Raw genomic sequence first — 13,154 nt, 5'->3', positions numbered from 1 at the left:
AAAACTACCGCACTTTTTTCACCAATCCTTTTGACTTTTCACCTACAACATAGGTAAGGCGAATTTTCTTAAGATATCATCCGAGTTATAATTATAATTTATCTGACGGCAAAGAATTTAAAATTCATTTTAAAATATTTTCGTAGAATACGGTTACTGTTTTATTTTTCATATTTTCTGTAAAAAGAAATTATAATAATTTTATATTTATTAACAATTGTTAATTTTAAGTTGCTGTGTTTGAGTGCTATTTAAATGCAATACCATTACAATACATCATAAATTTGCAAGCTGAAATGAAATTAATTTCCTTTGTTTTCTACAAAACCAAAAAAGTGACGTCACGCGTCTTAGGGTGATTTTTATAAACTTCCATTTAACTTCACTTGTTAGTATATTATATGATCTAATGTTGCAACTGAATTTATGAAGTTATTAATTTTCATATCTATACTAATATATAAAGCGGAAGAGTTTGTTTGTTTGTTTGTTTAAACGCGCTAATCTCAGGAACTACTGGTCCGATTTGAAAAATTCTTTTTTTGTTGAATAGTCCAATTATAGAGGAAGGCTTTAGGCTATATAACATTACGCTGCGACCAATAGGAGCGCAGCGACAGTGAGAAATGTTGCAAAAACGGGGAAAATTATTCACATTTATGGACTTTCGATGCGTGCGCAGCATAAACGTTTTAAGTTACTCAAAAAATGTGTATGAAACATATATTCCTCTTTTAATAATAAAAAAAAAGTCCGTGACACTATATGTCTATTTGTTAAGAGTGTGCTAGCAGGCGGGGCGCGGCGGCGGCTGAGGGGGAGGCGGGTCAGCCCCGCCGCCGCGCTCGCCACTCTCACCCGCGGTGTAGTTCTGCGAAGTAGCAATGCACATAACGACTTAAAAAAATTAACATTCTTAATAGTTAAATTATTTATCAAAATTAGGTTTTGTTATCAGCTTATTTGCTCATTATTTTTTATCGTTTAAAATCGGTTACATTTAAATCATAATCTGCTGTAGTTTTAACTTACGATATAAGATAAAATTTCAATGAACATTCCTTCGTACTTTGCAAGTAAACAATTCAAACGTTTCACGGTATAAATAAGGTATAAACATTACATTACACACGTAAAAAAGTTCAAAATGGCGAGCGATACTTTCACCGATGCAGATTAATCATCACTGAGAAAATAAATTATGCAAATAAGCAAATAGGTGAATATCGTTTAAAATGACTACACAAATAAATTAGTAGTTCAATATTTCAAGTAATTTCTATTACGTTCAAGCATATTCAACACGGTTGTACTATAATCACCTTATGAAATAATAGCACCAAAGGAGAAACAATCTAAACTTCTTATTGTTCGGTTTGTTTATCTTATTACGTTTAAGTTAATATTGTTTGTTTTCAACCGACTTCAAAAAGGAGGAGGTTATCAATTCGTCTGTATTTTTTTTTTATATGTCTGTTACCTCATAACTTTTCACTGGATTTTGATAATTTTTTTTTGTTTGAAAGGTAGTGCTTCCCGTGGGGCCCCATTTTAATTTTATCCTGTTACGATGATGGTATCCTTATGAAAACGATATAAGTCTTAAATGTGCATTATGTATGTGCGCGATAAATAGGTGAATAACTCAAAATTGTGCCAACCAATTTTAATGATTCTTTTTTTATTATAAAGGATATACTTCAAGGGTACTATGGTGAAAGTTTGGTAAGGTTCTGAGCATAGGATCCATGACAAAGTAACGGTACGGAAGGGAACGGAACAATTCTAAGGAGCACGTTAGCGATACTCGGCCGAATCTTTTAGAAACAAAAATTTTGACAAAAAAAAACCGACTTCAAAAGAGAAAAAAAATAATATGCTCTAAAAAGTAAATAATAATTGCTTATTATTCTACAATTTAATAATCAAGTAACTTATTCTACTTACCAATATGTAGGTACGTTCTGTGTTTCCACGCAAGGAGATAAGTATGTACCTACCCACTTTAAATCTAACTTAACACAAACCTATGAATAACAAACAATGATCACAATATTTTTTAGATTTATACTATGTAAAATGAAATTAAAAATATTTAGACTATTTAAAAGTCAGCAAAGTTATTACGATAATATATTATAGTTAAAATTATTGTTATTTTTGGAGGCGGTGTCAGCCAAGGTAGGTTTGTAAATATATGATATACTCTAAATTTGTAAATCTGGTCTATCGATAAATACACTTCTTGATGTTTTTTTAAACCCTATACGTACATAGTGGTCCTATATAATGACAGAAAATTGGAATCAAAATTGAGTGTTTAAGCAAACATGTCTACCGTCAAGTATTACAATTCATGAACTTTTCTCCTAATCCAAGACAAAGAAAAGTCATTCAGATTTACTATTACATTTCCTGTTGAACGTTTTGTTTGTTTTGGCAGAGTATGAATTTTGTTTGTGATTTATTTATTTACAATTGACTTTTTCTTTTGTCTTACATCCAGATGTCGATACACCTGCATCGAATTGTTAACAAAAAAAATATTCGCAATCGGACACTATTGTACAATATTTCTTTTATGTTTAAGAAAAGGGTTGTCATAATTGACCGTATAACAATAAGCAATAAAAACACAGATGTTGGTAATTTATTTAGACAAACTTTACCGGTAATTTTAAGAGGAACTAGAGCAGACATTGTAAGGTCTTGCCTTAAAAGTTCACCGTTATGGACATTTGTCCATACCTTAAAACTATCTACGAATATGAGAGCACATTTGGGGGGAGGAAGTACAAATTTTCCTTCAAAGTTACTTTTAATAGGAGATGGAAAAGTACCTCATTCTGAAAATAAAATTGAAATTGATCGCGATTTAGGAGAAAAAGTGACTAGCATAGAGGATTTAATATCAAAAGTTTACCCTAATATCGTCGAAATAGAAAATAAAGATTACCAATGGATGTGTCAAAGGGCAATATTGGCGGCGAGAAATAGTAGCGTTGACGAAATTAACGACCTAATTTTAACCAAACTTCCAGGCGATATAACTACCTACACATCTATTGATAATGTAATGGATCAAGAAGATGCTGTCCATTACCCACAAGAGTTTCTCAATTCTTTAAACCCGAGCGGCCTTCCACCACATTCCCTGAAGTTAAAAATAGGTGCTGCGATAATTTTACTCAGAAATCTTAAACCACCAAATTTATGTAACGGGACCCGCCTTCAAGTAAAATTCCTTCGCAATAACGTGATCGTTGCAACAGTTTTGACTGGTCCGGCAGTTGGTCAAACAGTGCTTATACCTCGCATCCCAATGATTCCAAATGATTTACCTTTTAATTTTAAAAGAATTCAATTTCAACTATATATCGCGTTGTCAAGATCGGGTTGCGGGCAAAATCAGTATGTTCTTCTACCACAAGAAAATAAAACTAAAAATATAATCTACGCTAAAGTACTGTAAAATATATTATTAAATCTTATTGACGATTATAATAACAAAAACCAACGTGAGCAATCAAACGATAATCATGATAGTGTTTCCGACAACTACGCGAACGAAGTCGCGGGCACAGCTAGTAATTAATATTGCGTGTTAAATAATTTGAAAAAATGTATCAATTGCTTATTAAATGCTTCAATACTAACATAAAACTTAGAAAGTTACTACATAGAACTAGAAACTAAACAAAATAAATAAAAACCAATTTAAACAAAAAATACGTAATATATTTTTTTGGTTAATTAATAATTGCTACATTTTTATACCTAATATAACATATACGATTTACCATCGAATTCAATAGATTGGAATTCACTTCATTATGGTCTTACTGATTGACCTTGGTCAAGCCGGGTACGAGCCTCGAGGCTGTCCTCCTTGTCCGGGCATTTCTTCATCAGTAACCTACAGCTACCATGTCAGTGGTTCAGACCCAATGGGTCAAGGCCTAATTGTAGTGGTGATGTCTGATGATGTCTGATTGTAATTATTAAAATAAACTTTTTGCTATAGGTGGCGCTGCTCAACGACACGACTGTGGAATATGAAGATGCCGAAGATCCAGATGCAGTTACATTGCTATCTATATTACTCGTTGGTACGTTTGTATAGATTTCTAACCATATACCAATACACGAAAGCCTTATATTGCTCATAATAATAAAACTTTATATAGTCCGATAAAATTATTAAATAAGATTTTAAAAATAGAATCCTTATAATTCATCTTGATTAAAAACGCTTCTTTGCTTGAGGATTGCTGTAATTTTGAATAAAGAATGTTGGACAATATCTCTGCGTGTAACGAATGTTTTCGAGCAATTTTTTATAGAAATAATGTTGTGTCCAGAACTTGTCTAGAACTTTTTTCTTTATAGTAGTTACTTTCGAGCTATAGTTAGTAAACAATTTCAATGGTCGCATAATAGAGGTTGAAAATGCAGAACCTTGTGCGATTTAACTTACACACTGTATAGAAATATTTGAAATTAATTTTCGTCACGTTTTAATACTTGCTTCATAAATAATATAACCATACCTCGCATTCTCTTAATACTAAAATTTATAAACTTAAGAGATATATTTAAGCGTATACAATACTAATTTAAGAAAACATTAATCAGAAGATGTACTGACTGAAGTTATTTTTAATAATAGTATGTAGTAGACTGCCGGAAAAATGGGCTACCTGATGATAAGTGGCCACTACAGCCCATCGAGATTGATGCATTACAATTCTAATTATTTCTGTTTGGCAATAGCATATCTGATGAGTATCTGATGACCACCGAGTATAAGCTAACCACCTAGGCAAGCTAGCCACATGGAAAATAATCATAAGTGTTTATAGGTGTACAATTTAATATAATTAGATACTTCGAGATTATTAACTGTATAATATATGTACTAGCTAACCCGACAGATGTATATCAGTCTTAGTTATGAATATTTAATTCATAATTATTTGACTCACAGTCTTTATAAGAAAATCCGTGTGAACTGATAATGCGACATAACCGTTTTTATGTTTTCTGAAAATGTCTAAATTTATTCGCATTTGTCTTACCGTAAGAATTTTCTACAAAGTATTACAACTTGAAAAGAAAGATGCACGAAATCGGTTTAGTCGTTTTCAAGTTAGGGCGTGATGAAGGTAAATAGCAAGAGATATATTACATAGCAAGCCCTATTATAAAATTTAAAGCTATTGTCAAAATAATATTGATAGATAAGGCAAGAAATCAGTTTGGACGTTCTCAAGTTTGGGCGTGATGAAGGTAAATAGCAAGAGATATATTGCATAGCAAGCCCTATTAAAAAATTTAAAGCTATTGTCAAAATAATATTGATAGATAAGGCAAGAAATCAGTTTGGTCGTTCTCAAGTTTGGGCGTGATGAAGGTAAATAGCAAGAGATATATTGCATAGCAAGCCCTATTATAAAATTTAAAGTTATTGTCAAAATAAAATTGATATATAAGGCAAGAAATCGGTTTGGTCGTTCTCAAGTTTGGGCGTAATGAAGGTAAATAGTAAGAGATATATTACATAGCAAGCCCTATTAAAAAATTTAAAGTTATTGTCAAAATAACATTGATAGATAAGGCATATAACTCACAAAATTAATTATATTAAGGTAGGTAGGATATATACAATTTTAATTGTACTTTCTCGACATAGTCTGTAATTAAAATGGTGGAAAAGAGTAACAAATGAGTTTCATGCAGGTTATTCTCGGTAGAATCTACTTTCCCAATCGTTGGTAGCTTTACATTTAAACAGCACTGTTACATGACATGATTCAAAAGTGCTTTTTGAGCCTTTTTGAATAAAGAATAATTTGATTTTTTTTTAATGACTGAACATGGACCATACTAAGAAAAATATCAAAAGATAACCTTATTAATTGCCACACAACAAAATACACGAAGGAAATTTATATTTCACAAAAATTTTGTGGCAAAATTAGCCATCTCATTATACAGAGCCGGGGACAATTCTACTAAGTTATAACGGTAATGATAAATTCCTGATTCTATTTCGATCCCATTTCGACTATTCCTCGAAAAATTAACTTCAACTTAATCGTTACGATACGATCCCGATACAACTTTGACCGAAACACAACTGGATTTTTGCCTTTGTAGAATATATACTTACTAGGGATGAACAGTGGCGATTACGTCTATATTCAATTGCGATAAACTGTCAATTTGTTAGTGGAATTCAGGCCCTGTTCGCTCGCTAAGACGCGCCTCTTCATGTTTAAATATCAGCGTGCATTAACTGATAAAATCTAAAACGTATTTTTTTACGTCTTAAAGTCTTCCATTAGTCCTGTCACGCATACTAAGACATCTTGTAAGTTCAAGCATCACTCCTAATGCTCGTCCATAATTCAATATGGAGGCGCGTGCCTGAACAAATCTATGTCTAAATACGAAACACACACGTAAGTGAATAAATCTATTACTGAGTACGAAATACAGTACTGTTTTTCAGTTGGTCCATTTAACTCGTATGTAACGCAATATCAATAAACAATATCCCATTCAAATGATAACAGAATAAGATATTTTATTTTTCGTATTAATATTAATATTCTTCTTCTCTCTTCTCAGGTATATTCCTCTCACTCCTTATATTCGTGAGTGCGGCTGGCAACATACTGGTCTGCATAGCGATATACACGGATAGAGGCTTGAGACGCATTGGCAATCTGTTTCTGGCATCGTTGGCAATCGCTGATATGTTGGTAGCAGCCGCTGTTATGACTTTCGCAGGAGTCAACGATTTGTTAGGGTAAGTTTTGATTTTTTTATGTTTATGAAATGTACATTGTACAACAATATATGATTTTAGCAAAGCAAGAGCATGCATTGCTAAAATCTACAAAAATGTACAATGCAAACAAAATATAAATAGAGTTCTTTCAGAGAAAAACTTTATAACCAGATACAGATGAATATCTATTTTTTTGATCGTATTGATCTTGTGTAATAAAAAAGATTAAAAAATCGAGGTCTTTTATTAAATTATATTCAAAATGACTTAAAAAATATTGTGTTAATAAATATTTAAAGAAATTAAGTTTCACAGGCGTTTTAATTATGTATATTAAAAATTCTAAACATGTATTAAAATATGACTATTCATAATTACGTCCTTTATGATGTTTTATATCAAAAGTCTTCTGAAGAAATTATAAGAATATATTTTCGTTAGTCCCTCTAAATCGAACCTTAGCCTTATTTTAGAAAAAAAAATGCAAACTATTATATTTTCTCAGGTACTGGGTATTTGGTGAACAGTTTTGCGATACTTGGGTCGCTTGCGACGTTATGTGCTCAACTGCATCTATACTGAACCTCTGTGCTATATCCCTCGATCGTTATATACATATAAAGGATCCTTTGAGGTAAGTAAGTAATAAATATTGTAGTATTGATTAAAGTTTATATTTATTTTGATTTTATTCACTTCGGCCTCGTTTACGTTTTAAGGGTTGATCGTGAGGTGTTAGGCATAAGCCTATATTTCAATTAAAATTAAATCAATTAGATTCAGTAGTTTTGCCGTTAAAGAGCACCACACAGACAGAGTTACGTTCACATTTATAATACTATTATAGATGTACAAAATTTTATTTGAAGTAATTAATTAATATATAATATTTATTTGAAATTGTATAAAAGGGCCATTCGTGATCGTGATAATCAATCATACGGATTTTTCTCGGTACAACTTATATAATATAAATGCATACGCTCACAAAGGCAGCGCGCCTTTGTGAGCGTATCCACGTTCTATTATTGGCGTACAGTAGTGAGAGACGCTCGTGTTGACGTGGGTTGTCTTAGTGTGTGTGACTACGAGTAGAGATAGCAAAAAAATACAAGAAATGAAATTATATTTGTTAATTTAATTCTATTAATCATTAGTTAATTTAATGTCTTCGTTTTGTGAATAGATATGTAATACATAATTATATTAAGAACCAGTAGACTTCAAAATTATTTATTTTGTAAAAATGTCAATAGTACTCGTTAGAACCCACATGAATAAATTATATTTTGATTTGATATAAGGGAAATGATGTCGTCGAAAATTTTTATAGAGCGCAAAGTCATATTGGTACTTTGTAACTAGATGTATGGTTATAGAATTGATATTTGCAATTCAATTGAAAATAATTGTTTTATCCTGAATAGTATTTCAAAAAGAGATATTTAATATTTCTCAAATAAACCCAATTTATCGTGGGTTCTTCAAAGCAGAAAACAATTTAATTGAAACGTTTCATTTGATTAGTCATTAAAATAACTATTCAAAAATTCCTGCCAGTGCCTTTATGTGAAGTGCTTTTGTCAAATGAATTGTGATATCACTTCATACAGTCACACCATTTAAATGAAATCAAACCACAAAATACATACATAATTAATTTACATTAAAAATATCTACTGTTGACATCATAGAATCCATTGACATCATTGTATGAGGATGGCCGTTTCATTTCCAAATATTGATTATTCTAGACATTGTACGTTTAAAATTGGTTTTAATTATTACGTAATGTTTAACATTATTTTTGTGATGCTAACTTCTAATAAAAACAGACACACTAAAACAGCAAATAAAAATTAAAGTTTATATATGTTACTGTAAAAGCTCGAACTAAGGTAAATCTTAAGATTTTCCAGTAAAACCTAAGATTTACCGATTATGAATGGTAAAACAACAACATTCTTGTAACCTCATTTGTTTAATTTAAATTAAATATTGATATGAATGTTGATTAAATTTTACGGCAATATTACATGATCATGTTATTTTTATTTTATAAGCCGGCCATTAGTGTGAGATTAAAGGGTTTTCCTGCGAAATGTTTTAGAGTGCTACACACCTGAGCCTAAATTATTTCTTTCGGCGTCTTTAGTGTCGTTACGCAACACCTTGTTAAGCTGAGAGGCTTTCGCTGTCTTATATAAAAAATATAAATGTAATTTTTTTTTTGTTATAAAACATAATTATACGTTAAACATGTTAGCGTACACATACAAGATTGTTATTTAATAATATAACAAAAACGCTTGACAAATGAATTTTGAAGTAAATTTTGATTCTAAATTTGAAAATTTGATTTAAATCTAATTTTTATCATATACAACCTTATCGCTAGTTTAATTTATTAAAAAATGTATTCATAGTAGAGTCATATTTTTTTAATTTCATAATCATTAATAAATGTTAAATAATATTATAAATAATCCAATCTTTACAGATACGGTCGCTGGGTAACTCGACGAGTTGCAATCATAACAATCGCTTTGATTTGGCTATTGGCTGTGTTAGTCAGCTTCCTCCCAATATCTTTAGGCCTTCACCGACCACCGGATGAAATCACCACCACACAACGACCGCCAAGATACCCAACGTGTGCGTTGGTACTGACACCTACATACGCTGTCGTATCCAGTTGTATTTCATTCATCCTACCATGCATTGTTATGATAAGTATTTATTGCCGGTGAGTCTTATTTTAATATTTAAGACATTTTTGTTATACCTAACTGAAAAAAACTGATAAACCATTATATAAGTAAGTAAGCAAGAAATATCTTGTCAATGACCCACTGATGGGCTTAGGCCTCCTCTCCCTTAAAGAGAAGGTTTAGGAGCTTATTCCACCACGCTGCTCCAATGTGAATTGGTATGGAATACACATGAATTTTATTTAAATTAGATTCTGCCTTTCATTGCGATGTTTTCCTACACCGGCGAGCTCAAAATGAATTATAAACACAAATTAAGCACACGAATTCAGTGGTGCTTGCCTGGGCTTGAACCTGCATTCATCGATCAAGATGCACGCGTTCTAACCACTAGGTCACCTCGGTTCCACCACTAATCGTTATTAAATAAAAGCAATACCAGTAAATGCAGCACGTTTCGGAGATTTTTTTTTTCTAAAAGTAGTTACAATTCGTAATTCCGCCGCTTTGAATTTTGGCATTAACGTGACAAGACTAATGTATTAATAAAACACTTTCCCCATATTTTTTCTTACTAATATTTAAGTTCTTCATTCACCCGTACGCCGTCTTAATAACACAAAAAATGTATTAAAATAATATTGCTACAAAATTCAAAGTCTCCTTTGCGTTAACTTAACAATTAAATAGCTCTTAGACACACTTTATAGTTCGTATAAAATTTTAAAGGAAAATTTAAGCACTTAACCCGAGGTATTCAAGTGATTGATGTATTAAAATTGATCGTTCAACTAACCCTAGTATCGGCAAATTCCTTTCTCATTAGCGAATCTTAGCGGCGACGTATTTCAAAATGCTGGTTTATAGAAATTCTAAGCATTTGAAGATAATCCGAAGATTATTATAACGTGAGAACTTAAAATTGCTTAGTTTATATTTACAATTACAAACTTAAATATAAGCTTATCAACGAAGTTACACGAGAATTTACTGTAGAATAGATTTTTAGTTTTAAACATAATATGCAAGATGGCTGAATTAAAAAAGGATGTCCTTTATTAAGAATGTGGCATACATTTTTTACCTTCTTCGGGAGTCCAACTATCTCCATACCGAATTTCATCAAAATCCGTACAGCTTGAGCGTGAAGAGGTTACAGACAGAGTAAAAAATTACAGTCTGTTACTGTCCTACTGCTGGGTAAATACATGACATATTTGAATCCGATAGCAGATTTCCTAGCAATGTTTTCTTTCACAGCTGAGCATGAGATGAATATATAAACCCAAATTAAGCAAACGAAAATTCAGCGATACTTGTCTTACAGCGATACTTGCAGTTAAGTTTCTCGTTTTCTAACCATTGGGCCATTTTGTCTTCGTAGAACATAAATATAATTGATTGCAATCAGATTTATTATTAACAAACGATCATTACAATTAAACTGTTTAATATATATTCCACTATATATAACACGCTACATAAGGGATGTAACATCTCAATTCCCAAAATTGGTGGCACAAGGGGCCAATGTCTATGGACAGTGTTGAACACTTACCATTTTTTCGTCCGTCTAACTTTATCATAAATAAAAACCATCAGTCATAACAAGGTATTTGACCTCTACTACCAAAAGGGGCAGCAATAATCGATCTTTTAATCAAATTATTTTAAAGCTACTTTAGATTAAAGGTAAATAGCTCTAAAGTATTTTATACAAGATAGACATTTTTCACAGATTATATTGCTACGCACAGAAACATGTGAAGTCGATCAGAGCTGTCACGAGAACTGTCCAACTTCCCGACAACCGGACCAAGTCTGTACGAACAAGGGTTCATACGCACGTGCACTCATCGCCCTACCACGTGTCTGACCACAAAGCCGCCATCACCGTTGGTATAATAATGGGAGTATTCCTACTCTGCTGGGTGCCGTTCTTCTGTGTGAATATTGTGGCTGCGTTTTGCAAGACATGCATACCAGGTAAGCGTTTTATTAAATACTTCACTAAAATAAAAAATAAAAAAACTCTTTTGTTATTTTTTATAAAAAAGAAACTAGGATAGACTGACAAATAAATATCCCCAATATTATGTACTGACAAATATTTAATTACTATGATAAATGAAATGAGAAGATCATTAGAATTGAGCTAAGCTTATTAATCATTTAAATGGCACTATGTAGATAAAATTCTCGCGTAGATATTTACGCAATTAATGACAAGTCTTGTTATTTAATTATGAATATTCCAAAGAAATGCCGAAGTTAATTCCATCGAAGGCAGTTCTGGAATTTCTCATACATTTTTTCTTTTATCGTTATATTAAAACATTCTTCTAATATCACATTACTCCATATTAACGTGACGTTCACCTGAATGAGGGAAAGGTCAGAAATTTGAAAATGTCATCAAAACGAAGAAAACATTTGTGACATAATGGAAGATCTAAATCAAAAGCCTGAGCTACGTGATAAGAAAACTACTGATGGAAGTCGTACCATAATAGGGTCTGAGATGCTATTATAAATACTGGGTCAGTATTCGGGTCAAGTGCGTAATGAAAGGGCTTTGAAGATAATTAGACAGACAAGCTGTATCCATTATTAATAAAATTGTAAAAGCACATTTAATGGGCTATAAACGTCCTCCATCGGTTTATTTAAACCATTAAAAGGGTAATAAAATTAACTTGAACGTTAAAACTGCTATGATACTTATATACGAATACAAATTCGTCTACTCACTGAGGACCATGTGTTTTTTTTATTTAATATTGTTATTTATTTGACTTATAATATCAACTGGAGCGTTTCCCTCGTTACAGATCTCGCTTTCAAAATTCTCACATGGCTCGGCTATTCCAATTCCGCGTTCAATCCGATAATTTACTCCATATTCAACACCGAATTTCGGGAGGCTTTTAAAAAAATCCTCACGTCCAAGTATCCGCCCTGCTGCGGCTACCAGACAGTACGAGCGAACACACCAACGAGGAACGATAACTTTGTCACCGATTACGGTACGAAAACCTTAGTCGTAAGGAGGAGTGGATCCTTAGGATTGTCTGGAGTCGATCCGACGCCCAGATCCTCAGCTGAATCAGTCAAGCCTCTTAGAGATTATCACATCTGACAAGAAGACGGGAGCAGCAATAATGGTCTGCTCGATAAAAGTGATGTTGTTTAAAAGACTTTTTCATTTCATTCATACTCTTAATTACTATCATACAAATGTATATAGTTTAAAAACAACAATGAACACTATACAATATCCATAAGGACATTAAGGTCAACAAATATAAGAACAAGAACGAAAGGGATGGTCTTGGATTCAATGTAATTATTAAGAAAATTGTTGTTCTTGATATTCTGAATTGCTGCAAACTAAACGATCTACATTTGAAAATTCATTAACAACATAGCAATAAGATGCCTAGTAATTCATACATTATACATATCAAATAGGATTAGAAATAGACGACAGATGAAAACATTAAATCATGAAAATTTTATTCTTGTTAAGATAAATCTTTATAGTTTTTTTGAAATAAATAAGTATTAGTAATGGTAGATATATAATAAACAGTATTATTGTTACGCTATTATTATATTTAGATATTAGAACTATCTTTGTATCTTTC

At 31.8% G+C, this 13,154-nt stretch overlaps 1 protein-coding gene across 1 annotated transcript in view; it reads left to right on the top strand.

The window, feature by feature from the left end:
- The window catches only part of LOC113402714 (dopamine receptor 1), a 126,192-nt gene extending 113,403 nt beyond the window's left edge, over positions 1–12,789 (top strand). Inside the window, exons 3-8 of the mRNA XM_064218778.1 lie at positions 4,025–4,109; positions 6,634–6,814; positions 7,302–7,430; positions 9,297–9,542; positions 11,246–11,493; positions 12,339–12,789. Coding sequence (XP_064074848.1) covers positions 4,025–4,109; positions 6,634–6,814; positions 7,302–7,430; positions 9,297–9,542; positions 11,246–11,493; positions 12,339–12,646 — 1,197 coding nt within the window. The 3' untranslated portion in view covers positions 12,647–12,789. The remainder of the gene's footprint in view (positions 1–4,024; positions 4,110–6,633; positions 6,815–7,301; positions 7,431–9,296; positions 9,543–11,245; positions 11,494–12,338) is intronic.
- The last annotated feature ends 365 nt before the right edge of the window (positions 12,790–13,154 follow it).

Source organism: Vanessa tameamea, chromosome 24 (assembly GCF_037043105.1).
Source record: "Vanessa tameamea isolate UH-Manoa-2023 chromosome 24, ilVanTame1 primary haplotype, whole genome shotgun sequence".
Classification (NCBI taxonomy): Eukaryota; Metazoa; Arthropoda; class Insecta; order Lepidoptera; family Nymphalidae; genus Vanessa; species Vanessa tameamea.
Note: the sequence above shows the minus strand (reverse complement) of the source record. Positions and strands in the feature narration are given on the sequence as shown.